The sequence below is a fragment of the Manis pentadactyla genome, chromosome 10, assembly GCF_030020395.1.
Source record: "Manis pentadactyla isolate mManPen7 chromosome 10, mManPen7.hap1, whole genome shotgun sequence".
Taxonomy (NCBI): Eukaryota; Metazoa; Chordata; class Mammalia; order Pholidota; family Manidae; genus Manis; species Manis pentadactyla.
In genome coordinates, this window is record NC_080028.1 from 82,620,866 (window position 1) to 82,648,702 (window position 27,837).

At 53.5% G+C, this 27,837-nt stretch overlaps 2 protein-coding genes across 9 annotated transcripts; one reads left to right on the forward strand and one right to left on the reverse strand.

Moving 5' to 3' along the window:
* Positions 1-714: 714 nt before the first annotated feature.
* RABEP2 (rabaptin, RAB GTPase binding effector protein 2) lies at positions 715-12,257 on the forward strand. Of its 5 annotated transcripts, XM_036919600.2 has the most exons (14): positions 1,129-1,298; positions 1,757-1,966; positions 4,418-4,566; positions 6,611-6,721; positions 6,809-7,159; positions 8,054-8,149; positions 8,240-8,338; positions 9,167-9,322; positions 10,126-10,303; positions 10,446-10,457; positions 10,545-10,600; positions 10,695-10,748; positions 10,860-10,976; positions 11,604-12,257. In XM_036919600.2, exons 1-14 carry the CDS (start codon positions 1,238-1,240, stop codon positions 11,703-11,705), a joined length of 1,752 nt encoding a protein of 583 aa, XP_036775495.2. In that variant the 5' UTR covers positions 1,129-1,237; the 3' UTR covers positions 11,706-12,257. The 5 variants fall into 5 exon arrangements, with proteins under 5 accessions (XP_057343081.1, XP_057343082.1, XP_057343085.1 ...); XM_057487098.1 differs by having other exon boundaries at positions 715-1,298; positions 10,446-10,600; XM_057487099.1 differs by having other exon boundaries at positions 1,128-1,298; positions 1,850-1,966; positions 10,446-10,600.
* On the reverse strand, positions 12,211-27,503 carry ATP2A1 (ATPase sarcoplasmic/endoplasmic reticulum Ca2+ transporting 1). Of its 4 annotated transcripts, XM_057487092.1 has the most exons (24): positions 27,195-27,503; positions 26,793-26,810; positions 26,318-26,400; positions 24,840-24,944; positions 23,980-24,118; positions 21,980-22,060; positions 21,051-21,136; positions 20,598-20,895; positions 20,257-20,423; positions 18,434-18,522; positions 18,097-18,199; positions 17,713-17,844; positions 16,361-16,483; positions 16,014-16,232; positions 14,972-15,307; positions 14,538-14,758; positions 14,241-14,443; positions 13,981-14,066; positions 13,755-13,888; positions 13,519-13,636; positions 13,224-13,341; positions 13,055-13,128; positions 12,908-12,951; positions 12,211-12,504 (listed from the first exon to the last, which is right to left on the reverse strand). In XM_057487092.1, exons 1-24 carry the CDS (start codon positions 27,310-27,312, stop codon positions 12,492-12,494), a joined length of 3,108 nt encoding a protein of 1,035 aa, XP_057343075.1. In that variant the 5' UTR covers positions 27,313-27,503; the 3' UTR covers positions 12,211-12,491. The 4 variants fall into 4 exon arrangements, with proteins under 4 accessions (XP_057343075.1, XP_036775482.2, XP_036775481.2 ...); XM_036919587.2 differs by lacking the exon at positions 13,055-13,128; XM_057487091.1 differs by lacking the exon at positions 12,211-12,504 and having other exon boundaries at positions 12,514-12,951.
* Positions 27,504-27,837: the final 334 nt, after the last annotated feature.

Here is a 27,837-nt window from a genome sequence, read left to right on the forward strand (position 1 = left end):
CAACCAGAACCATTTGGCATTTTCATTCTTTTATTTTAGCCATCCTGGTAGGTGTGCAGTGCTATCTCCCTGTGGCTTTCATTTGCATTTCCCTAACGGCTAATGGTGTAGAACATCTTTTCGTGCACATATTTGCCATGTGTGACATCAGTGAAATGACTATTTGTGTCCTTTGCCCATTTTCAAATTGGATTTAAGCAGGGATGAGACATTCTAGTTGCTTTGAGAATTAACTAAAGGCGCCCAAAGGCTGCATAGCGGGAAAAGTTAGGAGGTACTGTGAAAGTTGACGACAAACAATGGGGACTGGGGCTGGGTGTTAGAGCTGGAGATGAAAAAGCTACTCGTCCTGGAATTTCAGTCCTTTGGAGGTACTGCTTACAGGACTTGCAGGAGGACCCGAAACATCAAGGACTTCCAGGCTCCAAGAGTGTAATTCAGAGGGAGAAAAGGGTTTGGGAGAAGGGTTATTAAGGCTCTGGACTTGTTTGAGTTGCCGTCATTGTCCAAGGGGAGATGTCAGACGGCTGATGGAGGGGGAGGTCACGGATAATAAAGACTCGATTTAGATCAGTGGCCGGGGATTTATTTGATAGGCTCTGGGCGGTGTAGGGGTGTAGAAGCGGTGGCTGGTTGAATATCAAAGTGGGGGTGGGGAAATGGAAGTTTCTGACATACGACTGACCATGCCGGGACCCGGGCGCCCAGAAAAGTGAAGCCGACCCAGCCCTCCCCAGAGAGACGCTCCACGAGGGTGGAGGTGCAAGGAGGCCGCCCACAATTCGCTGTAACGTGAGCCAGGCTCCTGCGGAAGGGCGGTCGGGGCTGATCAAAGGGCTGGCTCCGCGAGTCGGGGGAGACCTTGAGAGCTTCGCCCTCCTCAGGCTGAGGCCGGCGGAAGTCCCGGAGGAGGTGTAATTTGAGCTGAACTTCCAAGGTTACCCAGAGACGCCAGAAGACTTGATGAAAGAACTCGAGAGTCTGAGGGAAGGGCGTTCTAGAACGGCCCACCTCTGGAAAGAAGGCAGAGAGGCGCGGGTTCTGGGGCGGTGGCCAGAAGTAGATTCGGAAATCCTCGGCCGAGCCTCCGAATTGGCAATCCCCCCAACTCCGGCTTTGGCCTCCAGCCCGGGGCCATCCGGAAAGAACCGAGCGGATCCGGAAACAGCCGAGAGGACCCGGAAGCGCTGAGCGCCGTCACCGGCGACTGCGGGGACGGGCCGTTTGCGCGGAGGCGATGGCAGCAGCTGCGCAGGAGGCCGCGGGCGAGAATGGCTGGCGACGGCGGACGGGGACCGGTACGTGAGGGTGCGTCCATGCACGCGAGGGGCGGTGAAGCCGAAGGCGGGGCTGAGCTCGGCAGCCGCGGGATTAGGGGTCAAGAGGGGAGACTGGGGAAAGGGGTGGGGTCACGCCCCTGGGGGCCAGGGGGCGGGGCCTGGAGCCACCGGCGGAGGGGGCGGGGCCTGGTGTTTCAAGGGGTAGGTCAGTGGCCGGCGAGGGGCGGGGCCATTGGAAGGGAGGGGTCGTGTCAGAAGAAAGGGGATTGAGTGAACCCAGGGATTGGGAGGAGGCGGGACTATAGGCAACACGAGGCCAAACTGGGGGGCGGGGCTATGTGGGCGGGACGGGGCTTGGTGAGAGGGTCCGAGGACCCAGACTGCAGTACTACGTTGCAGGAATTGTGGATTTGGTGTCTTGGTGTATTGGGGATCCGGGAGTAATGGGAAAGCAGGCTGATCCTTGTTCCCCCCAGCACTGCACCCCCAGTCCCGGGAGGGTCCAAAGGTTGAGGCCGAGTCAGAGGAGCTCGGCCGGCTTCGAGCTGAGCTGGCAGGCGCCCTGGCAGAAATGGAGACCATGAGGGCTGTGGCGGAGGTGAGCGAGAGCACCAAGGCCGAGGCTGTGGCCGCAGTGCAGCGGCAATGCCAAGAGGAGGTAGCTTCGCTGCAGGCCATCCTGAAAGGTGAGGCAGGGACTTCTCCCAGACGACCCATTAGCCCCATAAGGGGAGTGCATACAAGAAAGGGGTCAGGGGCACAGATAAGCTATGGGGTAGGTTAGCAGGGCTGCTTACCCCCAGGGTAGGTCTGTGGGCCCAGAGGAAGGGGCACCCTTTCTAATATGCATGGAGGCCTACAGCTCTGTCAGTTCCAACTAAGTTTAGCTCTGAGCTTCTATTTGTTTCCTTGTTCCTTTTCATTTCTTGTCTCTCTCTGATGACTGATCAACCTTGAAATGAGCAACTTCTCAGTTCCCTCAACTACCCCTTTGAGCGTCTGAACTTCACAGTCAGCCCTAGGCCCAGTTTCTGAGTCTAATCCTTTGGTTTCCTTTCTTCCACAAGCGCCCCTACATCCACACACCTCCACACCAACTTTGCTCCCTCCCTCACATCCTCTGAATTTAGGAGGCACCAGCTCCCTTTGCCCCAGATCCCCCAGCTTGTTTTCCTCCAGTCAGGGGCCAGTCTCTGAAATAGCTTTCAGTCCTGCCCCACCCCTCTGCTTCCACTGCTGTAGTGAAGCTGTCGTCAACTTTCTTGGACTCTTGCCCCAGCCTTCACCTAGGTCTCCCACTATTGGGTGTCCAGCCTTTACATTGAATTTCCAGAGTGAGCTTTCTGAAATTCCCTCCTGCCATGTCATTTCCCTTTCTAACAACCACTCTTGGCTCCACCCTCTGGGGCCATATTTCCCACATTTCAGGCATCCACATGCCTCCTGTGCAACAGTGTTGCCTCCTTGTACAACTTACCCTGTTATCTACTTAATATTTGTTCCTTAAATAAAGTTACTTTTGTAAAAACTTGTATACATTTATTTTAAAGGAAACTTCCTATCCCTATAGGAAGAACCAAGTGTGTCCTAAACAGTACTAATAATACAGTTTTCCCCCTACTATCCAAAAGTAGAGTGTTCCTGTGAAAACTTTTGTAAGCTGAAATGCCATAAAGTAAAGAAGCAATTATCAGTTCACATGGACACATTTTTTTGAGCATTCCCAGACTGAAAAAATAACCTCACTTAGGTTTTTCTGATAGCTTAGGACACCTCTTGCTAACAGATGGACAAAATAAATAGAGATAAAGCACAGATGGTTGCAGACACAGTTCACAGGTCTGGTGGCTTGATGCTGAGATGCTGAGCGTGGTTCCTGGGGAAGGAGCTTGGCGGGGCTCACTGCCTGGGTTGCACGAGGCTTCTATAAGGCTTGCTGCAAATCAAATGCTGGATGTTGTTTCCACTTTTCGCCTTTTTTTTATAAAAGTGAAAATCCTCTTCAGATTTCTTCTGGTTGACAAAAATAGGTACCATTGTCCATCTTTTGTAAAAATGAAGTGCATGGTGCAAACTCAAAAAGCAAGGGCTACCTGCAGTAAAAATAATAATAGCTCACATTTATTTAGCACTTACTATATGCCAGGCACTGAGCTATGTGTTCTAGGAGTATTTGATGTTCATAAACTGTGAGGTAGCAATTACCCATCTTCATTTTATAGGGGAAGCTCTGAGGCCCAGAGAGGTTAGATAACTTGCCCAAGGTCAGCAGTGAAAAAGCAGCAGAAGATCTGAAGCAGGCAACTGAACCTTTGCCTCTAATGTTAATACATGTTAAAATAAATAACTATGCAGTTAAAAGATGACTGTGTTCCATCCATCATCACCTTCCCCTCCCACTGACCTGTAGGATAAATTCTGGACTCCTTGGCAGGCATCCAAGGTGTTGGGAGCCATCCACTGCCACCCTCCACCCTTTCCAGCATCTCTACTCATGCATCTTCATTCCAGCTCTTCAGCATGCCCTCCAGGCCCCCGACACACCATCCTTTCCCACCTCTGAGCTTTTTGCTCATGCTGGTCCTGGGACTTAATGTGTCCTTTCTTTCCTTCACCACTTGCTGGCAGGCAGAGTGAGGGGCTCCTTCCTCTGGGATCCACAAGCTAGCTCTTCTCACACTGCTTCTTAATTATTTCCATGGCTGCCTTCCCCATTGGACTGTGGGCTCCTGGTGTCAGGGTTTGTGTTTTGATTAATTTGTGTATTTCCAGAGCTTAGCTTGGAGTCTAATGCTGAGTAAATATTTATTGCTATTATTAAATATTGTTATTGGCACATATTAATAGGCACACGTGTCATATCTTCAGCATTTGTTATATACCCGGAAGAGGACTGAGCACCTTCTAGATGTCATCTCATTTGATCCTGTAATGACCCAGTGGGGTAATCATTAGTGTCCCCATTTTGCAACTGAGGTCACTGATTGCCCAGGGCCAGCTCTCCACCAAGCCCGCTGTCTTAATCACAGTGGTAGATTGCCTGTCAGAGGGCATCAGTGGTGGAGAGCCCCCTGCTTGCCCACAGGTGGGGTCAGCACACTGACCCTCCCTCCCCTCTGCCCTTCCTGCCTTGCCAGACTCCATCAGCAGCTATGAGGCCCAGATCACTTCCCTGAAGCAGGAGCGACAGCAGGACTGCGAGGAGAAGGAGCGGGAGCTGGGGCGCCTGAAGCAGCTGCTGTCCCGGGCTCACCCCCTGGACTCCTTGGAGAAGCAGATGGAAAAGGTTGGGGTTGGGAGGGCCTCTCTCAGCCCCTGGGATTTGGAAATATGTTGAGGCAGCCAAAGGTGACCATGGGGCCGAGCAGTTGTTGGTGTCCCATTCCCACATCACTGGGAACAGGGCGCCAGTAATGAGTCGAGCGACAGCACATACTAGCTCCATACTTGGCAAGGTCCTGGCTTGCTATTTGCTAGTAGGGCGGCAAGGCTCGTTGACCTCCAAAATTAGGGAAAGTCATTATGGGGAAAGAGAGCTAACACTTGAGGCTGCCTCTCATGCACAAGGTGCTGTGGTAACTACTTGACAGATTCAGTCTCTCCAATCTGTCCCCTGAGATCCAGTTAGTCCATTTAGACTCACTTAACATGAGTAAGGTGAGGCTCAGAGAACTTCAGTAATTCTCCCTGGATTCTGGACATAGAAAGGAGCAAATTTGGGATCTAAAAATCTAGTCAGTCTGGTTCTAAAGTTCTTGTTCTTAATCCCTATGGTGTATCGCCTCCTTTATTATTGTTATGCAATTGTAGGAAGCAGATATCACTAAATCTTCATCATTCAAAGCAAGTTCACATCATTACCTCATTTGATCTTCACAGCAGACCTCTGAGGCAGGTCCTTACCTCATTTTATGCATGAGGAAACTGAGGCTCAGGGAGATGGAGTAAATCTGGTTAGAAAGACAGATCAAAACAGGAACTGAAGAAAGGAAGGCTTGCACCCCACAGCTTTCCAGCAGTGGCTACTACTTGCATTCAGTGTTCCTCAGGGAGCGGTTCCACAGTGGGGATGGTGAGGGCTCTCCTAAATTAAAGCTACCTGCAGAGCAGAGGGAGCAGCAGGCCTGGACTCAGGCAGCTCCAGGCCTGGCCCAAATCCTGCGCTCAGCTATCATCCATCCATCCACCATGCGGGCATCTGCCGAGCATGTATTCCAAGGCTTCATGTGGATCAGAGGAGTTTTGGCCATACAGGCTTACCCTTCCTGATGCAGCTGTTCACGTAAGAGATTTGGAGGGTTGAGCTAGTCTGAGATAGATTTTTGAGTGACCAAGAGGAAGAAATGGCATAAATTTTAGAAGAGGATGGGTGACTGGCATATTTCTGCCTTGGACAGCTGGGTGGACAACAGCCATTCTCACTGACCTAGCACTGGCCAGAGGAGAAATGGCATTGGGAGTTCATTCAGATTTGGCTGTACTGGGAGAGAAGAGTCTGTGTGACATCTAAGTGGAAATGTTCAGAGGCTATTCACTATGTACACTCAGTAGGATCCCAAACCTGAAAAGTGACCAAAAAGAAGAGGCCAGCAATGTAGCAGCAATGGGAGTATAAGAGTACATAACAGTTAGGTTGAGTGACATAAGCCACAGATCAACAGTAGCTTAAATAAGTTTATTTTCTTCAAGTCCAGAGGTAGACATTCCAGGGCTGTTATGGCAGCTCAGCAACTCATTAGGAACCCAGGCTCCTCTTATGTTGCTGTTTTGCTATAGGTAACTTACTGCCTCATGGTCCAAGATGACTGCTTGTGTGCCAGCCCTCATGTCTACATTCTAGCCAGCAAGAAGGATAAAGAAGAGGAGTAAAGAAAAGCACATCCTGTCCTTTTAAGTAGTTGTCCTGAAAGTTGCAAAATGGCACATCAGCTTACATCTCTGTGGAACTTAGTCATATGGTCAAGCTTAGTTACAGGGAAGCAGGGAAATGTAGATGGTATCCTAGAATTTAGGCCATGTGCCTAATTAGAAATGTGAGTTCCATGATAAAAGAAATAAGAAAAAATGGATGTTGGGGTAGAAAAGTATGGTGAGCAAGTGGGCAACAGAAAGATAGTTGTGACTTTGGCCCCTTTACCTACCATGTGACCTGGGGCAAGTCATGTAAACTCTCAGAGCCTCTGTATTCTTATCTCTAAAATGGGGGTGGATGAGTCCTTCTTGGGAGGGTTAGAAGAGCTGCTGTGCTTGAAGAGAAAGCTCTAAACAGACCTGAGGGGCCCTGCAGTTGGGAGCAGGGACTGTTGCTGCCCAACCACCCTTTCCTCCAGGCCCATGAGGACTCGGAGAAGCTGCGGGAGATCGTGCTGCCCATGGAGCAGGAGATTGAGGATCTAAAAGCGAAACTGCTGAGGGCCGAGGAGCTGATTCAGGAGATCCAAGTGAGGGGGTGGCCCAGGGGCACTGAGGGAAGACGGGGCACTGCAGCACCCTGGCCCCCCAGCCTCTTCTTTGCCCTCTTTTCCTAGAGATGTCCCCGGCATCCCCCTTACCTGCATGGCTCCACAGAGTTGCTGCCCCTGTCCCGGGATCCATCTCCCCTACTGGAGCCCCTAGAGGAGCTGAGTGGAGATGGGGGTGTGGCGGCCGAGGCCTTCGCCCACAACTGTGATGACAGCGCCTCCATCTCCTCCTTCTCCCTTGGTGGTGGGGCCAGCAGCAGTGCCTCCCTGCCCCATGGCCGCCAGGGCCTGAGCCCTGAGCAGGAAGAGACAGCCTCTCTGGTGTCCACGGGCACCCTGGTCCCTGAGGGCATCTACCTGCCCCCTCCTGGCTACCAGCTTGTGCCTGACAACCAGTGGGAGCAGCTGCAGACAGAGGTGAGTGGAGTGGGTAGAGCAGCCTGCTGCCATGCATGCATCTGTCTCTCCCTTCACCAAATACTTACGGAGCACCTACTGTGTCTAGGCTCTGAGCTAGAGCTAGGGAGTCCACAGTGAAGAAGAAACTCCCACCCTCTTGGCACTCCCTCCTAGTGAGGGAGCCAGCCCCAGACATGCCCAAGGGCACATGAGGAAGACAGTGTCACAGGGTGAGATGCCCAGAACAAACAGGGTAGGATCATGGGGTAGAGACTGGCAGTGCAGGAGACTAAGACCTGGATGGTAAAAAAGAGGCACTCTTCAAAGATTGGGGTGGAAGGAACTGCAAGGTCAAAGTCCCTGAGGACAGACCTTGGTGTATCTGAGGAACAACAAGGCCACCATGGAGGAGGAGCTAGTTGAGATCAGAGAGGAAGTCAGGGTCCATAGGTCAGCCTCAGGGACCTGCCATGGCATTTACATTCTAGACAACGAGCAGTGAGAAATCTCTACAGGGTTTAAGCCAGGGAGAGGCATGCTGTGCTTTAGGCTTTTAACAGATCACTTGGACCTCTGAGTAGGAACAGACTTAGCTGGGGAGGGAGCAACAGGAAAAACAGAATGGGAGATACTTGACATGGTTTAGAAGAAGGTAGTGACTGGGACCAGGAGATGACAGCAGAGATGGAGAGAAGTGGGTGGATTCGGAACCCATTTTGGAGGCAAACTGGTCAGTGCCCACTAGTGGGCCGGATGTGGGGAGTAGAGGAGAGAAGAATCAGCATCAGTTCCTGGGCTCTTGGCTTGAGCCACTGCGTGGATGATGGTGTTGCCCCCTGAGATGTGAAAGGCAAGGCATGGGAGGGCAGGCCTCTTCTTGGAGGCTGGGACTGAGGCCAGTGTCTACGGCAGGGACGGCAGCTGCAGAAAGACCTGGAGAGTATCAGCCGTGAGCGGGACAAGCTGCAAGAAGGCCTGAGACGCAGCAATGAGGACTGCACCAAGCAGGTGGGCCTGGCCTCTGCTTCAGCCCTGGCTTAGCTTCTGGCCACCTGCCTCCTGTGCCCTGGCCTCACCCTCACTCCCTTCCACCCACAGATGCAGGTGCTCCTGGCCCAGGTCCAGAACTCCGAGCAGCTGCTGCGGACCCTGCAGGGGACTGTGAGCCAGGCCCAGGAGCGGGTTCAGCTGCAGATGGTGAGGGCTGAGGGCTGGGGTGGGAGGGGGAGGAGTGTGGCGGGAATTGGTTGAGGGATATACAGAAGGTTTAGGCACCTGTTCTGCCCTCTAGCTGCTCGGGCTTTGCCCTGGAGTTGATGCTGGGTGGGTAAAAGGGTTTCCAGGGCACCTGGCCTGCGGTCAGAGCAGGGGCTCTGCATTTGCAGAGCCCCCTGTGCATTCTCTCTGTGATCTTGAGCTGATCCCACAAGCTCAGAGCTACAGCTTTGCCACCTAGAAACTGAGATAATGGGACCTAGCTTGCCGAGTTGTAAGGATGAAAAGCAAGGAGTGCAAAATCTGATACTTCCCAAGACCAGACAGGGTATATAAATGATTGAACTGGGCCAGGTGTGTGAGAGGAAAGGGAGCAGGACAAACCAGGAGACCCACGCAAAGGGCACAGCTGCCCCTCAGCTCCACTGAGCTGGCTGTATGGGGGTGCAGGCACAATGCTGCCAGGCTTCCTGATCTGTCAAGAGAAGCTAGAAATCTGGACATTTGTGTGTAGCTTCTCAGTTTTTAAAGTTAGCAACTAATTCAAGGTTTAAGAAAAAACGTGGACCAAGTAAGACACCCAGTGTGACTGTGGCTGCCACTGTGTGACTCCTGCTGAGTCATCAAGGAGGGTGTATAAAGAGTTTGAGAGCTAGACACTTGAGGGCGTTTCTTCCTTTACCAGCAGAGGAGGAGGGCATGGATTTCTGGCTGTCAGCAACTGTGGGAGGAGGGTTCAGAGTTTGGCCTCGCAGGGGACTGGAGACGCCCCATTCCCCTCAATGCCTCACATGAACTGTCCATCTACAGGCAGAGCTGGCCACCTCTCACAAGTGCCTGAGCCATGAGGTGAAGCGGCTGACTATGGAAAACCAAGGGCTCCGGGCCGAGCAGCCACCAACTTCAGGCCTCCAGGGCCTGGAGCCCGACGAGTGCCAGGAGGAGCCACTGCCCAGCTTGGTACCGGTGAGGGGGTTGCAGGCACAGGACCTGGAGGGCCACCCGGTGGGCCCTTCCTCTCTGCTCACAGCAAAGCATTGGCCTGGGACCTGGAAACAGGCCCAGGCTGCTGTGTATGAGCTGGGTCACCTTAGCCAGCTCACTTGACTCAGTTTCCTCATCTGAAAAATGGAACCATACCCCATTCTCAGCATGAGATGAAGAGAAAATGAGTTAACAGAATGCTTAATGCATAGGAAGTAGTAATTTTGTTTGTTAATTTTAAGTGATGTGGGACCTACAAAATGGAATATATCGTAATTATTGGTTTATAACAAGCTGTCATTGACCTGTGCATGGCTTCATTGATTTAATTTAGTAAAAACATGAAGCTCAACCAGAACCCTTGCCCACCCTGAGGACTACAACTTAACATCTCCTACGTGCACCCCCCATATTCCTCGGTTCTGTTTCTGCTGTCCTGAACTTTATCATTCCCTTGCTCTTTCTTCGGTGTCCTTTTAATTACAAATACATGTCTGCCTAAACAGTGGAGTACTAACACTAGTTGTTTCTGAGCTTTATAAAAAGGTACCTTGCTCTAGGTAATCAGGAACTTTGACTCAGCACCATTCCTGAGGGTCCTCCACCCTGGGGAGTGTGACTGCTGTAACATGTGCACTGTCCCCGTGGTGGCATTTGGGCTGTTTCCCCTTTTAAGCTTGCTCCCTTCCTCCCTTCCTCCCTTGCTTCCTTCCTCCCCAGGATCTCAATCTAGCAGGTGCCCCTGGGGCTGTCCCCTCCAACCCCGGGACTCGCATGCCTTCCAGGAGCTGCAGCAACTGGTACAGCGCACACGGCAGGAGGCACGGGCCCATCAGCAGGCCCGGGAGCACGAGGCTGAGCGCCTGCGTATTGAGATTGTAACCCTGCGGGAGGCATTAGACAAGGCAGCAGCAGCCAGGGCCAGTCTGGAGGGGCAGCTGAGGGTGCAGCGGGAAGAGACAGGTGAGGGAAGAGGGAATGAGCCATCCCTGCCTTGCTTCCAGGGAGGCTGACCTCCCCACAGGCACCACCTGGGTGCTGGGAGGGGAGAGAGGAGGCTATGCGAGAATGAGCCTTGACTTCTCTTTCTTTCCTTTCCACGCAGAGGTGTTAGAGGGTGAGTATATGCTGGAGCCCTCCCCAGGCAGGGTGGGAAAGGAGAGAGGGTGTGGGCCTGACATCTGGCTCCTGCCTGACATTCCAGCCTCCCTATGTAGCCTGAAGACAGAGATGGAGAGGATCCAGCAGGAGCAGAACAAGGTGAGGCAGAACTTGAGGGCCAGACTGGGATGACAGGTGAGGGGCGGCAGTGTGAAGAACCTAACCAACCTCTCCTGCCTTTATGTCTCCTCAGGCCAGGCGGCAGGAAGCCCTGAGGCAGCCACCAGGCTCAGGCCACACAGAGGAGGTCAGAATAGGGGTAGTGTAGAAGGGGCTACCTCGTCTAGATAGCCTGTTTCTTTGGTCACATGCTCTCCCACCTGACCCAAGGCTGCAGCTCTACATCCGGTTCCCCCAGGCCCAGGTCACAGACCTCCTCTCAGAGCAGAGGGCCAAGGTGCTGCGGCTGCAGGCTGAGCTGGAGACCAGTGAACAGGTGCAGAGGGATTTTGTACGACTGTCCCAGGCCCTGCAGGTATGGTATGTTCCCTCCCCACTGGGCTGGCATGACTCCAGGTGACTTGTTCCAGCTCTTGCAAAGACAGTCCCCAAATCCAAGGAGTCCTCTCTTCTTCTGGGGCTGGCATGGTCCTTTCCTCTGAGCTGTTGCTCAAAACAAGTTGGAAGACATTCTGTGTCTGTTTTGCTGGTCACGCGAAGCCCTGGCCAGGGCCTAGTGCACAGAAGTGCAGTGTGCTCATTACATCACCCCACCTGCCCCTGCCCACACTTCCCCAGGACGTGCTCTGAGGCCCCTTTTCTTCCTTTGAACACGGTTTCACTGTGGGTTGGGGGAGGTGGGGCCCCTGGGTACACTGGTCCTAGGTCCTTGCCCCTCAAGGGGCTGGCAGATAGGAGAGGAGCAGCACTTCCCCAGCTCACTTGACTCAGTTTCCTCATCTGAAAAATGGAACCATACCCCATTCTCAGCATGAGCATGAAGAGAAAATGAGTTAACAGAATGCTTAATGCATAGGAAGCAGTAATTTTGTTTGTTAATTTTAAGTGATGTGGGACCTACAAAATTGAATATATCGTAATCGTTGGTTTATAACAAGCTGTTGGTTTATAAACAACCTGTTTCCTTTGTTGGACCCCATAGGTGCGCCTGGAACGGATTCGCCAGGCAGAGAGTCTGGAGCAAGTGCGCAGCATCGTGGACGAGGCACCCCTCAGGGATGTCAGGGACATCAAGGACACCTGAGGGGCCCAAACCCACCACCCCAGGGTTGACCGCCTTTCTCTGCTCCCAAACCATGAGGCCTGGGCCTTGGGGTCTCAGGATGTAGTCTTCACCCTCTCCAAGCCTGGGGTTGAGGTGATGGGGCCACCACTGCCCTGTCCCTCCAGTGCCTCCTCCCAGGGGTGGCTGGGACTTCTCTCAAAGACAGCTGGGTAAGGGTCCCTACCCCTCAAGGAACAAAGGTGCAGGCTCAGATCTGCAGCTTTCTGGAAGCCATGCTGCCTCCTGGGTCCTAATCCTCTGTCCCCACACTCCCAGCCAGACTAACAGCCATGCCTGTGACAGCCCATCTCCATCCCTGAGGCACAGCCAAGCTGTGAGGAGCGGCTCGGAGCCTCCAGCCCATGTCAGCAGGTCCCTCCACACGTATATCCCAAAACAGGCAGCTACTTTCTGGATTGCATGACACTAAGATGCTTGTCCCCAGAGGCTGACCCAGGCCCTAGGATGAGCATGAAGGCAAGGCCAGACTTTTCTGTCATTTATTTTCAATAAATAAGCAGCGCAGCTCAATCAGTTGCCTTGTCCCTGCAAGCCCCACAGGGTTGGAGAGGGGAGGTTTTACAAGGGCAGAAGGCAGGGTTGCTGGGGGGCGGTGGTGGTGAGAACTGAAAGGGACATTGTGTTTATAAACAGAAAAATGTCAGGGGGAATAGAGGAACGTGGGGGTCTGTGCCACAGCTCTGGCTGAAGATGCATCACTATGGGGGGGCGGGAGGAGGTAAAGAGACGGGTTACTTCCTTCTTTCATCTTCTGGATCTAGAAGGGGAAAGAGAAGGCTGGAACCGGTGGCGCAGGGCAGGAGGGGAGAGGAAGAGGGCCCCGTCTGCTGGCACACTCACCTGGAGGGTCACCCAGCCCCCACACTCACCTGAGTCCCCAGACCCCACTCCTCCCAAGCACTGTAGCCCAGCAGCAGACAGCTCAGGGCCCAGCCAGCGCAGCGCAGCGCAGGGCAGCCAGAACACACGGTGCCAGAGGCGGGGCCAAGGCTGGCCCCAGAGGAAGGGCAGCAGCCGACCCCAACCCCGATGGGAGGGAAGCGTGGCGGTGGCAGCGGTGGCTCTGGGGGAGTTGCGAGCGGAAGTGACCTCAGGGTCACCGAGGGGGAGGGGCGGGCGAGGGCACAGCGGCTGGGGTGAGGGCAAGAAGGGGGTGATACCTGTGGCACGGTTCAAAGAGATGGAAGAGGGGGAACAGGTTATCCTATGGCCAGAGAGGACAGAGAGATAGCTGTTACCCAGGGAGGGAGGTGGCGTGAGGGTCAGAGGGCTGAATTTATGGGGAACTGGGGAGGTTGCACCCGCACCAGGGCAGAGCGGGACGAGAGGAAGGGGCCTCCCAGGTGGATGCTGGTCCTGCCAGGGCTGAGAACACACCCACCTGAAAAGGAAGAGGGGGCAGGCGACTTCGCAGCGCAAAGGGAGGGGCTGTGCTCAGGGCCCAGGGGCTGATCTCAGAGGAGGGGCACGTCTTACCCTCCAGGTAGTTTCGAGCAACAAACTTGAGGATTTCATCAAGGCCAATGACTGGCAATGAGATCTTGAGGACCATAAACCACTGGTTGCAGTCTAGGGCCCGGAGCTTGAAGATCATCTGGGAGTGGGTAGCAGAGGCAGGGAGAGGGCCTTGGAGGAGATAGGACCAGGTGCATCCCAGTCTGACCCTACCTTCCTCCCTTGGTCACAGCCCCTAGTTGTAATGGCCACAGACCCCTACACAGGCTCCTTTTGGGGTAGGGAACAGGTGGCCCCTGGCTGGAAGGAGGCTCACCGGCAGAGGGTCAACGTAGAGGATGAGGAAATGGAGGGACATGGACAGGCAGATGGAGCCCATCAGCCAGATATTCACCCATGGTGGCATCCGCAGGAGGGACTGGTTCTCAGACAGGCTGCATGGGGGAGGCCAGGCAGAGCCAAGGGTGAGAGACACAAGAAAGCAGTGGTGAGGAGGGTGGAGGACAGGCTGTGGCCTCCAGAAAGCACAGCGGGAGGGTGGACGGGCCCCACCTGTTGAGCGCATTGCACATCTCGATGGTAACCAGCACAGACAAGGCCATGGTCATGGGCTCTGGGGCCTCAAAGACCTCACAGTCCAGACCCTCAAAGTCAGGGTTCTCTTCGTTGCACTGCATGAAGTGAGTCTGTAGAGGGAGGGGTGAGGAAACAGGGACCACAGAAGCATCCATGCTGCCCTCCTGCTTCCCACCCCTCCTCCTGCCTCTAGCTCCCCTACCAGCTGGCTGTAGGTGACCCGAGGCCCGTCCTCCGCATACAGGAACCACCAGGCAGCTGCTCCCACAGTGGCTGCACCCACATAACCTGTGGTAAACAGAAGATGGGAGTTGGGGGATCAGGGCTGGGGAGATGGGAGAAGTTAAGAGGGCCTCATGGCCATAACAGCTATTTGAGGAAGGGGAACTGGGGAAGCTGGTGTCCCAGAGAGGGGGTCAGTTCTGAGGGTTGGGAAGGATTGGGGGATCCCATCCTGCTCACCCCCAATTGCCATGTAGCGGAAGAAGAGCCATCCACTGATGAGGGGCTCCTTGGGAGTCCGGGGGGGCCGGTCCATGATGTCCAGATCTGGTGGGTTGAAGCCCAGGGCTGTGGCTGGGAGCCCGTCGGTCACCAAGTTCACCCACAGCAGTTGCACAGGGATCAGGGCTTCAGGCAGCCCCAAGGCGGCTGTCAGGAAGATGCTGCCAGAAGACAGAAGTTATATGTCTGTCCTGCCTCCCAGACCTCTGGTCATCCCCCCACCCATTCCACTGGGTGCCTGCCCTGGCTGCTCACCAGACCACCTCGCCCACGTTGGAGGAAATGAGGTAGCGGATGAACTGCTTCATATTGTTGTAGATGGCGCGGCCCTCCTCCACAGCGGCCACAATGGTGGAGAAGTTATCATCAGCCAGCACCATCTCAGAGGCGGTCTTGGCCACGGCAGTGCCCGACCCCATGGCAATGCCGATCTCAGCCTTCTTCAGGGCAGGGGCGTCATTGACGCCATCTCCTGTCTGCAGGACGAAAGAAAAGGTGGGACCTTGTCCCTTCCACACACCCCTCCGTGAGACTTTCCGATCAGGGTCTGAGTCCCTGCCTTCCATGCATCTCATGGGCCCCTGCTCAGCCCCCAGCCCCCCAGTACAGCCATCTCAATGGACACTCAGCAGACTGCCCCATGCCAGGCCCCAGTGTGTCCCAGTGAGGCCAGCCCACAGTGTTCTCACCATGGCTGTGATCTCATCAAAGGACTGCAGATACTCCACGATCTTGGACTTATGGGAGGGCTCCACACGGGCAAAGCAGCAAGCGCGACGGCAAGCTTCCCGCTGCTCAGCCAGGGGCAGGTCGTCGAACTCCCGGCCAGTGTAGGCTCGGTCTCTCACCTCCTCATCCTCCCCAAAGATGCCAATTCGTCGGCAGATGGCAATGGCCGTGCCCTTGTTGTCCCCAGTGATCATGATCACCCGAATGCCAGCATCGCGGCACAGCTGGATAGAGCCCGTGACCTCCTTGCGGGGCGGGTCCAACATGCCCACCACACCAATGAATGTCAGGTCCGTCTGGGGAAGAGGGAGCAGAGAGTGGCAGGATCAAGGAGGGACTGCAAATATGAGGCAGAGAGGAAGTTCAGGGGCAGACAGGGAGAAAGGTCAGTGAGCTGAGGGGAAGAGCAGCCCCTGGGCCTGGTCCAAACCTCAGCAGTTTATGAGCTAAGACAGGGGCAGAGACATTCCTTGGTCACAGATACCTGCAGGCCTGGCAGCGCCAATTCCATCACAGATGGCAGACCATGTCTTTCTTAGAACTCTAGGTGGAAGTTAGGGCAGTGGTAGGAGGGCCACTCAACTTGGTCTACAACTTTGAGCAAATCCATGTTACCTGCCAGGTCACAGTGTCCCCACTCTAAAATGAAGGGAGTGGACTTTGGTGCTCTTCAGCGAGTCAGTCCACCCAAGATACAGAGCTTATGCCAGCACGTAGGCCAATGCACTGCTTCCTGCATTGAGAAAAATCTCACCACGGAAACATGTCAGCTGCACCTGTGTATGCCTGGCAACCTAGCTGATTTCTGTTCTGCTGCAAGTGCCTCACCTCATCTCAAACAGGTCTGTGGATTGTATGCAAAGTAGTTCTGGACTAGATGATTCCTACGGCTCTTTCAAACTAACATCCTGTGATTCTAGGACCCGTGACAAAGTAGAAAGCGACAGGGTGGCAGGAGTAACATGGATGACTCTGGGGCAATGGGAAGCTCCATCTGCTCACCTCGTACTCCATGAACCTGGTAGCATCATCCAGGGTCATCTCCTCTCGTCTCGGAGGGGTGTCCCGGGTGGCCAGGGCCAGGCAGCGTAGGGTGTCCCGGCCAGTGCCCCATTCCTTGATCACCGACATGATCTTGTCCTTCACTGGCCCTGTCATCGGCACGCGGGAGGTGCCAACTCTCACATAGTTACAGCGGTCAATAACCCCCTCAGGGGCACCCTAGGAGACCAGAGCAGCATTCAGAGGCTACTGTCTTCCCTCCAGGGCATGGTGAGAGAGGCAGGGATGGGAGAGGGGTTTAGGATCAGGAAGAAGAGGGGGTGGCAAGGGATGTTCTGATTTCTGACCTTGATGAACATCTTGTTGCCCACAGCAGCCCGGGATTTGGCTGGGGAGCAATAGACAGACATGGACTTTCTGTCTCGGGAGAACTCCAGGGTGAATTCCTTCTTCATTAGCTGGCGGATCACCTGGGAGAGAGGAGATAGGGAGACAGACATGAGATTGGTGGGAAGAGAGCAATGGTGCTGTGCCAGAAGGGAGGAGTCCCAGACCACTTAAAACATAGTCAAAAGGACCTGGAGGTCAAAGCAGACCCCAAGCTGAGTCTGAGACTAAAGCTGAGTCTGGTGCCTACAACAACACTGATGGAATTCCAAGGCTCATGCTGCCACTGACTTACAGCATCCATTTTAAGGACAATAAACAGGATGGCACTATGTGGCACTAACCAACAGAATTTTCAGTGGGATGGGAATGTCCTACACTCTGAACCACCAACATGGTGCAATTGAGCAATGGCTACTGAGCTCAGAAATGTGGCTAGTGCAACTGAAGAACTGAATTTTTACTTTAATTGAATTGCTTTAAATAAACACGTGTGTGCTTCTAGAGACACATGTTGGACAGCATGGACCTACTGCCTGGCATGCTGTTATATGCACTCCATAAAAATGAATGAGAGCCTTCTTTCAGCAAATGCATCATGGATAATCTTCCACAAGATAAAGCAAGAATAAAAGTAACAAGAAATGAAATAAAACAAGTTGATGTTTATATTATCATAAGTTCTTAAAATGAATTAGATATTTAGGTTGTTTTCATTATTTCTGTCATATTGAGTAAAGCAGCAGTGAGCATCTATGAAAAACAGAAAAAAGAATGAGTAACACCCTAGAGGAATTCCATATAGACACTGAGTATATATGACTAGAAAGACCTTAGAGCGAGAATAACAGAACAGGGCTTGTTTATCTAGACGAGGGGACATGGAAAAATATTTAATAGTCATATTTCCTGAATCCTGATTCAAGTCTTGAGATCTATAACAACAAGTGTGCTTCTAGAGACAAAGGGATAATAGTTGAAATTAGAGCTGCCCCAGGATGGGTCCTTTGTGTTGTTTTTTTTGTCCAGCTCCATCCCTTTCAGCTAGGTACCCAACAGGAGGAAGTGACTAAATTCATCAAGGGGTATTGCAGCTAGGCAGCAGAAAGAGTGGTTTAAGTCCAGGGGCAGTGGGCCAAAGTCACCCTGGCCAAGAAAAGCTGTAGAGAAGGCTGTGCTGACTGGGGTCCCAGCATGGGGCACAAGGGCCTGCCCAGCCTAGCTGGGGGCCTCTGTCTCCTGAGGTTCCTTGGGTCCTGGCTGAGCACTATGGCTGAAGAAGGACCCTGTGGGAGGGAGCACCCGGACTCACTGAGTTGCAGGCATTGGCCCTCTCCACCTTTGACAGGCTTCTCACATCAGTGTTGAATACATTCATCTTCTCCACCAGGGTGGTGAGTGCTGTCTCGGTGGCCTCACCCACCTTCTCATAAATACCTTTGGACTGAGGGGGCAGAGGAGGAGGAAGAGAAAGTAGGTGTCCTGGGCTCTTGACCCCTTGCTCCCACCTATCATACCCACCTTCCACTTAGAACGGGAAGGGAGCAAGCCCTTCTCTTCCCCTTACAGCCAAGAGAGGACTTGGTACAAGGGATCCCTTCCCCGCAAACCCCTTCCTTGCAGCCTGTGGAGGGGGCCTGGACTCCGTTTCAGTTGGAAGGAGAAGGAGGGGTGGCCTCAGGAGTGGATAGGTTACCTCATTGAAGTCCAAGGAGGAGTCATTGCAGAGGGCACAGATGGTGGCCAGCTCCACCAGCCCATCATACTGCCCTGCCCGGACTGGCTTATCGTTCTTCAAGCTGGCAGCAGGGCAGGGAGGAAGGAAGGAAAAGACAGTAGAGAAGAATAGGGAATGAGATGCAGAGAGAGTGTGGGGAAAGCAACAAGGGACAGTCAGGCGGATGGCAACCAACTCAGAGATCAGGTGGGAGAGAACAGGTTGGGGAAGGCAGAGGAGAGAGAAAGGAAGACAAAAATAGAGGGATGGCTCCAGGGAGATGGAGGCAGGGAGCTGGGAGGTTTGGAGGACTTACACCTCTCCTTCTGGAGCATAAGTGGAGCCTGTGATAGAGAACTGATTCAGGTCGCAGGTGTGCCCATCCACCTTGTCAATGATGAACATCTGCAGGGGAGAAGGGCATGCACACAGATATCCAGCTGTCTCCATGCCTACAGGGGCATTGAGGGAGGTTGGAGCTCCATCCCTCCAGCCAGCCACCTGTGCAGACTAACCAGATTCCCCACCATTCCCCACTTGCCTTTCTCCTCCTTGCACCACCCCCTCCCCTCTCCCTCGCACTCATTCTCCAGGTTCTGTGTTAGTGTTCAAAAGGTACTGTGAGCCATGCTGGAGGCTCCTTGAAGTCAGTTGATAAAATTAGACATGCACAATAAGGTGTGGTAGGGACCATGGCTACCAGTCCACCTGGCAGTACATGGCCTGCTTATGGCCAGATCTTCCAGTTTTGCAGGAAGAGCTAGAAATTCAGGTTATTTTCCTATAAAATATCTTGACTCACAAATGTGGGCAATTAATTCATTTTTATTCATTTTTTTCAAAACCTACAGCCTGGCTTTGTAGCCCATGCTCTGGAGGGATGCAGAGAATGCAATGCTCAAAGGGGAGCAGCCCATCCTGAACCAGAACAAGCACGAAAGGGATGGGACTTATGATGGATTTACTCCAAAACAAAGTGGTCAAGTCATTTTAGGAAACTCTGGATGGAATCTCCCCACTTCATGGTCAGCCCTCTCTGAGGCTTTCAAATGCCAACAGGCATGTGGGCATCCCCAAGGGGATGAGGGTACAGCCTTTCTCACTCTAGTCTGGCCACATAGACCTTGCTTCTCACAACAGCAATTCACATTTTACGGACATGCTATTCCACAGAACTCTGTTTAGGGCAGGGGTTCTTTGCCTGGGGTCCACGACTTCCCCAGGTCCTAGACAAGGGGGTCTGTGAACTTTGATGGCAAACATACCAACATCTTTTTTTCTCTTTAACCGACATTAACATTTCCCTCCAATTACAAATGCAGGCCACATTAGCATCAGCAAACCCTGCAGCTTTGCCCCCAGTGTAATCACAGACACTTCCCCATCACACTGCAGTGCTGCAGCACTCTCAGAATCCCATTCCTGCTTGTCGTGGTATCATTATAGTAGTTCTCACATCCACTGCTAAACTAGCTACTTAGTGCATTAACAAAGCATATGTGTTACCAAATCACAAATCTGTTTTTAAAATATTTTGATGACCATATTTTGATTATTGGTTTCCTCTGTGATCTGATGTACTTTTAAAACAGAATCCTATGTATTTTATTCTATATGTTACAATATTACACTGAGAAGAGGTCCAGACTGTCAAAGTCTGAGGCATGGAAAAGATTAAAAGCCCTGGTTTAGGAAATGCTGTTCAAGATCCATGCAGCCAAGCTCCCAGGTCCTGCCATGGATGACCAGTCTGGGAGGCTATCTGCTACACAGGCAGCTCTGGGGCCAGACAGACTTGACCTTGAAACTAAATTCTGCTACCTATGAACTGCACTGAAGCTCCCAGAGCCTCAGTTTCCTTCTCTGGAAAATGGGGTAAATGAGACCTTTCCCTGATGGGGCCGTTGTGGAGGATTAGAGAGAACACGTGATGGTATCTGGCACACGGACAGTGGCTACAGGGAGCTATCTAGCCGGGGCAGAGGGGCCTCTCTGATCCTCTTCATATCTGCCCTTTGGCAGTTCTTTCTCAGGCCAAAATGAGAAGCTGCCAATGATAAAGGGCTAATCCCATCTTTGGAGGGCTTACTTCTCCCCAAAGGCAGTCTTCTGAGTGGGAGTTGCCTACACTTCCCTGACCTTGCAGACCGACATCTGGTTGGTGGTGAGGGTGCCTGTCTTGTCGGAACAGATGACAGAGGTGCAGCCCAAAGTCTCCACAGAAGGCAGGCTCCTCACAATTGCATTTTTCTTTGCCATCCGGCGGGTGCCCAAGGCCAGGCAGGTGGTGATGACTGCAGGAAGGCCTGGGGGTGGAAGGAGAGGAGGTGAGGGAACAATAATGGGGGAGGGAGGGAAACCGAGCATGGTAGCCTGAATAATGGCCCCCAAAGATATCAGGTCCTGGAAACTGTAATTTGGAAAAAGGGTCTTTTGCTGGTGAGATTAGCAAATGGGAGGAGAAAAAGAGGTTTCCATACCTTCTGGGATTGCAGCCACAGCCAGGGCCACAGCAATCTTAAAGTAGTAGATGGCACCCCGTATCCAAGAGCCCCCATGGACAGGATCATTGAAGTGGCCAATGTTGATAAGCCAGACAGCCACACAGATGAGGGAGATGACCTTGGAGAGCTGCTCCCCAAACTCATCCAGCTTCTGCTGCAAAGGGGTCTTGTCCTGTTCCGTGGCGGCCATTTGGTCACGGATCTTCCCAATCTCGGTGCTCACACCAGTGGTGGCCACGATGCCTAAGGCCTTGCCAGCTGCAATGTTGGTGCCCTGGGAAAATGGATTACAGGCAAGGAATCAGGCAAGAAACAACCCTCATGCCCTGTTTCCCCAGCTGCTGGCCTCATCTTTTCTCATGCCATAATGGATCTCCCAGACCGGGGCCTCTGGCTTGCATGTATGACAGCTGGCCCTGGATGCCTCACCGAGAAAAGCATGTTCTTCTTATCCTGGTTGACAGCTCGGGGGTCAGGAATAGGGTCTGTGTGCTTGATGACAGATACAGACTCACCTGTGGAGAAGAGGCCAAGGGGGTCTCAGATAATATCATGTCCTCCCAGACTTTCCACCCCAACTTCCTCCCTGCTCTATAGAACAGGGCCTGGAAAGGACCAAGCAACAATCCTGGAGGAAGTCTGGACTCTGGAAGGAGCCACCGGAGGTAAGTGGGAAACCCATGGCCTGTAGAGTGAAGAGACCTTGACCCTCGCCCCATCTCGAACACTTACAAGCTACAAGCCTTTGGATCACTTAGCTGTTTGCTTCTCCGTAAAATGGAGATAGTAATATGTACACTTCAGAACAAGGTCTTGCTGAGCATCAGAGAAAGCTGATGTGTGTGCTGCTGACTCTGGAGTACATTCCAGGAGGGAGGCCCCCACCCCTGGGACCTGGCCTCCTTCACTCGAGTGGCAGGGGCTCCGACAGTCACCCTGGGCCAGCCAAGCCTCACCTCTGGGGGCCACCTAGACTGCTCGCTGGCCCCTCACCCTTGCCCAGTGGGGAAACTACAACAGCCATGCTTTTAAGTGTGGTGGACCCTCTATCGTGTTCTAGAATCTATGGTTCCCTGCCTGTGGGCTTTTGAGGAGACAGGATGGTTCACTCGGTTGAGTGTGTCTGTAGGTCTGTGTAGGAGGTCATGGCTCAGGACCCCTTGTGTTTCAGGCTTGGGACAGTGAATGAGCTGAGCAGCACTGGCACTGCAGCCAGTCTGGAGATAGGAGGGGCCCTGCTGCTGAATGTTCTCTCTGATCCACCTGGAATTTCATCCCTGTCTGTCAGCCCAGCTTCTCCCTCACCGAATCCTCATCCCCACACCCCCTGAAGCATCCTCCCCCTGAGGCCACCAGACCTGTCAGAATGGACTGGTCCACCCGGAGGGTGGTGGATTTAATGGAAAGGATGCGGATGTCTGCAGGGACTTTGTCTCCCACTGTGGACAGAGAAGAGAATAGTGAAGTCAGTTGAGAAAGGACTTTTTCTTCCTGAGAAAAACCCAATCCTTGTCTGATGTATCACCTCATCCTTCAGGTTTCGAGGAGGACACCCAGTCAGGGGCACACCCCAGGCTGGGGTCAGGTCCTTGGCATGTGCTCCTGTAGCCCCAGTAAGCATCTCCCCCTGAACCCTCATTCCAGTCATCCCCCTTGTTGAGTGCTTTCCCAAACCTGGGATGTGAGCCCTGAGGGGAGGGTCCGGCACACTGCCTGGTATGTGCTCAGTAAGTGCACACTGAGTGACCAACGGGAAAAGTAGAACAATCCAGTTGTATAACAAGAAACTGAAACAGGATGGGGAGCCACCGAAGCAGAGAGAGAAATGAGGGAAAAGGTGAAGAGGGAGAGGCAAGAAAAGAACTAACAAAAACAGGGTGAGTCAGAGAGATGCGCTGGGGGAAGAGAACATGAGTGGAAGAGCTGGGAGGCAGGAAGAAACTGGAGAGAATACTGGAATTGAGAAAATCAATGCCAACCAAGACAAGAGGTGGAGCAAGAAGCAGGAGAATGAGAGAGGGACACGTGTGAGGACGGAAGAGGCAGGAGAGGGAGGCACAGAGAGCAGAGGATGGGAATAGATCACACGGGTGGAAACCTGCAGGGCCCTGGTCTGAGTGTCTCAGGGAAGGCAGGAAGCCAGGGAATGAGCTGGGAGCCAGGCAGGAGAGAAGGGGAGGCTGCGGGAAACCAGGAAGGGGGAGAATGGGGAAAGCAACACACCAGAGAGCACACAAGGAGTGGGTCAGTGCAGGACCCTCTCTTGCAAGGAGGCCAGCAAGGCAGATGCCCTCCCTGCCTGACTGAGAGACCTTAGAGGAGGCTGGCCGCCTCCCAGCGCCTCTGCCTGATCCCGTACTGTCCCGCAGATGGTTCTGGGGACAGAGTTGAACTGCTCTTCTTTCCCTGTTTCTAAGGTTCCTCCTCCTCTGCCAGAGGAAGTTGATGCAGGAGGGAGGAGGTCAGCAATGGAGTTGGGCTGGACACCGGTCACCCAAGCAGAAGTGGTATTTATAGACACTCACGGTGCTAACTCCAAGCTGTCATGGTGGCAGGCCAGCCCTGTGATGGGGCACTGGGGTCTTCAGCCCACCCTCTTCCCACTCCCCAAGTTTCCCATGTGGTGACATGGGTGTCTGGCGGAGGGAAGTAGGCTTAGAAAGATAGATTCTCCTGTGCCAGGGGCCTGGAGATGTGAAGGCCTGCACAGGGCAAATATAAAAACCGCTGAAGGGGGCAGAATCCCAGTAATCTTAGCCACCCAGCCCCCACCCCTCCTGGCCAGGCATTAAGTGTCCCTCACCGGAGAGGCGGGGCCCTTCCTTGAGCTCCCCTCCTCCAGGTCTCGTGCTCTCTGCGGGGCCTGAGTTTCCCTTACATGGCTGGGGGCTTGAGACTTTGGCCCCCCTCCTCCCTTCTATCCTAGCTCCTTCCCCTTTGAAAGACCTCAAGGGCACCGAGAGGTCAAGATTTAAAGCTGACCAAGCTTGGGGGTGGGTGGAAGGAGAGGGAAGCCAGGCCTCAGGAGGGGGGTGGAGACGGAGTCATTGGCAGGGACTGGGTTCCACCTGTTGCTTGCAAGTGCTGGGTGAGAAGAGGGGGAGCAGGGGGTCTGCCTGCAGCTTCAGGGACAGGACTGGCTGTTCCTGCTAAGACTCTGATGGGGAGGAGGTGCTGTGCACCCAGTGCCCTGGGATAACCTCCTGAGGAGTCTGGAGGAGAAGCAAAGACTCCACCATCCTGGTGACCTCCTGCACATGAGAATCAAGAGCTGGCCAGCCTCTACCTGCAACATACACATCTTGGTGGCCTCAAACTCAAGACCTCCCATCCTGGACCACTCACCCCCATCACTCACCAGCCACTTCCACAATGTCTCCAGGGACAATGTCCCTAGCCTTGATTCTTTGCACTGATTTGCGGTCAGCCCGGTAGACTTTCCCCATCTCAGGTTCATATTCCTTCAGAGCCTCGATAGCATTCTCTGCATTTCGCTCCTGGGCAGACAGGGTGGAGGAGAGGATGGACATCAGAGGGAGAAAGGTTGTGGAATGGGAAGGGACTGGCCAGGGAAGACTTGGGGTTGTGGTGGTATAGAAATGGAGGACTAGGGGCCAGAGGACTAGGGGCCAGAATCCTAGGGGAAATAGGGGTATCACAGAGAAAGAGGCAAGTCATTCAGTCCTGGCTCCTGTCATAGGGGAGCAGACAAACCCCATGAGGAGTAGATGTGTGTATGTGTTAGGAAACTGAAAACTATCACTTATGGCTAAAAATGAGTAAGGGGGTCTTGAGGAAAAAAGAAAAGAAAATCAGAAAGCAGGAGACAGGAAAAGTAGATGGCAGTAAGGTAAGATAAAGAAGAGAATCAAACTAGCATTCACTCAACTCCTACTATAGCCAGGCACAGGGCTGGGCGCTTACACTCATCATCTACTTAAGTTTCACCACCACTCTGTGGTATAGGATTATTAGCCCCATATTACGGATGAGGAAATTGAGGCTCAGAAATGGAGGAACTTGCACAGGGTTATACAACTAGCAAATGATGGCGGAACATCACTCTCACCTCTTTCCAACATGCTGTCCCATTTCCAAACTGGGCAATAGGACCAGAGAACAAGGTAAGCCCAGGGGAAGTGATGGAGGAGGAGGGTGGGAGGCTGGCCTCACATTCAGTGTCAGGATGTGAAGGAGTGAGGTGGGATCAAAGCTAACCTGCCAAACACCCACGATGGCATTGGCAATGAGGATCAAGAGGATGACAAAGGGCTCAACAAAGGCAGTAATGGTCTCTTCACCTTCCTCGAACCAGGCCAGCACCTGGGGAGCAGGGGAAGGGAGAACAACAGGTAACAAGGCACTCAAATGAGTAAAGAAGAGAATGAGGCAAGAACACGTGCAGGAACAAGAGGGCAGGGCATCATGGGGGTGCCGCAGCCCCACATGGCTTTGAGGGTCTACACCCTCCAAGGCCATATTCACACGAGCACTGCCACTGCTGTTAGTCAGCGGGAACAGGCGGGCATAGACAGGCACAACCCAGGGATTAACTGGGAATGCTTTCAGGTTTCCCTGACTGAATTGTTGGCTTATACATGAAGCTCAGGGGACACCCAGGCCAACCACCCCCACAGCCAATCCATCCCATGGGAGCCAAAACTCAATAGGAAAACCCCTGTGGTCCTCACAGGCACCTGGCCTCCCCCACAACCCTCCCCCTACAGCTCAAGGCAGGGAAGCTCCAATTTCATGAGGGAGCAGGACGGGAGGATAGTGTTACAGAGCCTCTTGTACACACCCCACCCCAGCTGTTACCACTGCCAGGCAACAGCCACAAGCAAATGTCAAGGAGCAAATCTGAGAAGAGAGACGTAAGGCCCTGCCAGCTAGTACTCAGGGGCCCACAGGGCTTCCATCAGGCAGACGGGGAACAGGGACACTTCTGTCTCTTGATTGAATTCCAGTAGGACTAAGATGCTAAGGAAGAAACTCCAACATGCAGGATGGATTACTGGGATGGTAAGTGCTGAGGGGAGCCTTAGGGCAGGAGAGGTGGCAGGGCTTTGAGAAGGCAGTGGGGCTGTGAGGGACTGGGGAGGGCAGGGAAGGTCTGGCCAGGTGGATGAGGAGGGGATCCGAGGAGTTACAGCCATGATGGGGTGGGGGAGACGAGCCTGGAGACAGGTGAGGGGGCTGGGCCTCCAGGTGCTCCTGGAGTCACCCTCACACTAGCGGCTCTTTCCCGCCTCCAGGAAGGAGTCTTTGCCTCGACCAATGAGCGTCAGGAGGGCGGGGCCGGGGCCCCAGAATGCTCTGGAATTGGTGGAGCAGCATGTGCGCCACTGGGCATGCCGGGAGTAGTGGGTCTGTGCTGGGGTGCCCTTTGCTGGGGGTGGGTAACCCGAGCCCTCGAAGCCCTTGAAGCTGCGGGGGTGGTTTAGCTTCAGTGTTTTGGCTGAGAACACCCTTAAAGCTTAAAATAAAACCTGCCTACAGGGTGTGGGGGAGGACAGAGGAGTACACAAATTTGCGTTCTCCCACCTCCCTCAGTTCTGGTCTGTAGAATAGGATGCTGAAGGCTTGAACTAGAGGTGCCAATGATACCAAGCCCGCCCCCAGCCCCCGCCAGCAGACTCTCCAGATTCCCCCAACCGACACTCCCAGCCAGCTCCCAGATATCTTCCCACACTTACAAAGGAAATGCAGGCAGCCAGAAGGAGGATCCGCACCAGGAGGTCCTCAAACTGCTCTAACACCAGCTCCCACAGGGACTTCCCTGGGGGAAAAGGCAAGGGGAGGGGCTCCCGGTTAAGGTCCTGGGATGAATGGCTGGGACTCAAGGTACAGCCTGGGGACCAGGGACTGAATGCCCAGGCTTCCAGCTTGGAGCAGGAAGATTTTGGGGTGATGAGCAGACCACTTGGTATTGAGAGAAGGGCTGAGAGAGCCCGCCAGGAGTCCAAAAACAGGCTTCTCAAAGCAGTAGGTAGTTGTCCAAAGGCCAGATGCCTCTCAAGAGAGTGCCTGGAAACTTCCGCTCCCCAACCAGCCTCTAACTTTGGGAGAAGGATTTTGCCCAGGAGTCAGTGGGGAGAAGGAAGGGAGAAAGGAGTGGCACACAGTGGAGGAGGGTCCATTTATGAGAGCTCAGGGAATCCAGTAACTTACCTTCCTCAGCAGGGAGCTCTAACCAGAGAAAAAGAAAAAAAAGACATATTCATATTCATTTAGGGTTCAGTCTAGTGCTTCCTACACCCAGGACTTTGTGGCTATAGTAAGAGAATCAACCCACCAAAAGGGTTTCTAAGGTTCATCAAGATTGCCCCATCAAACCTCCCAAAACTATGGGTCTGAGGGACAGTTTTCTCAGTATCCTCATTCCCACTGCAGTCACTGAACTAAGGCCCAACCCTTCCCTAAGATACCCTAGAGGGAGAGGCTCCAGAGTGTGTGTGTGTGTGTGTGTGTGTGTGTGTGTGTGTGTGTGTGTGTGTGTGTGTGTGTGTGTGTGTGTGTGTGTTGTGAGGGTGCAAGAGGGCTTTGCCAGCTTTTCCTCCAGAGGACACTTACCATTGGGGCCATATTTCTCCAGATTCCGCTTAACTTGGTCCGGGGTGAGGCCTGTAGTCTCACTCACCCCAAAATAGGCCAAACATTCTTCCGTGGTCTTGGAGTGTGAAGCCTCCATTGTGCTCCCTTCCTGGGGGCCAGAGGGCGGTGTATTTCTTCTGGGGGGTTCTCACGTGTGGGGGGCCTTCCTTAGTGTGTCCTCCTGCCTATTTGTCTGGGTTTCTTCCTTTTTCTCTCCTGCCCCCCCCTCGATTTTTCTTCCCTCCAAGAAGCTCTGACCCCCGTCCCACTTGCAGCAGCCGGCCACCCCCCCAGCCAGTCCTTATGAGGGAGTAAAGGGGGCCAGGCTCCCCCCTCACTCAGATCAGGGATTGGCTGACTAAGACTCTGGCAGGAGGGGTCAGAAGAGAGAGATATTTCTGCTGACAGAGGGGGAACAGTGGGGCTGCAGCCTGAGATGTCACTCATGAAGGAAGCTAAGGTGGCCCAAGCCCCAGCAGGAAGGGGGGTGGTGAGGACAGACTTCACTTTCTGTCTTCTGCTTGTGACCACTCCCCCAATTGCCTTGACTTCCCAGTTGCACTGCATTTTCTAATCCAAACTCACCCCCACCTCTTCCCTTAAGCCTTGGTCTACTCTCAGG

Excerpts from the sequence above, each read along its gene's own strand:
- ATP2A1 (XM_057487091.1), bottom strand. The coding sequence starts at position 27,312 with ATGGAGGCTTCACACTCCAAGACCACGGAAGAATGTTTGGCCTATTTT. Across the intron at positions 24,945-26,317 it reads TGGCTGCCTGCATTTCCTTT|GTGCTGGCCTGGTTCGAGGA; the intron begins GTAAGTGTGGGA and ends CCTGCTCCCCAG. Across the intron at positions 12,952-13,054 it reads TCTCGTCCCGCTCTGCCCTG|GATAACCTGTTCCCCCTCTT; the intron begins GTGCGGGTGCAA and ends CTCTGGCCATAG.
- RABEP2 (XM_057487098.1), top strand. The coding sequence starts at position 1,238 with ATGGCAGCAGCTGCGCAGGAGGCCGCGGGCGAGAATGGCTGGCGACGG. Across the intron at positions 4,567-6,610 it reads TGGAGAAGCAGATGGAAAAG|GCCCATGAGGACTCGGAGAA; the intron begins GTTGGGGTTGGG and ends CCTTTCCTCCAG. Across the intron at positions 10,601-10,694 it reads TCCAGCAGGAGCAGAACAAG|GCCAGGCGGCAGGAAGCCCT; the intron begins GTGAGGCAGAAC and ends ATGTCTCCTCAG.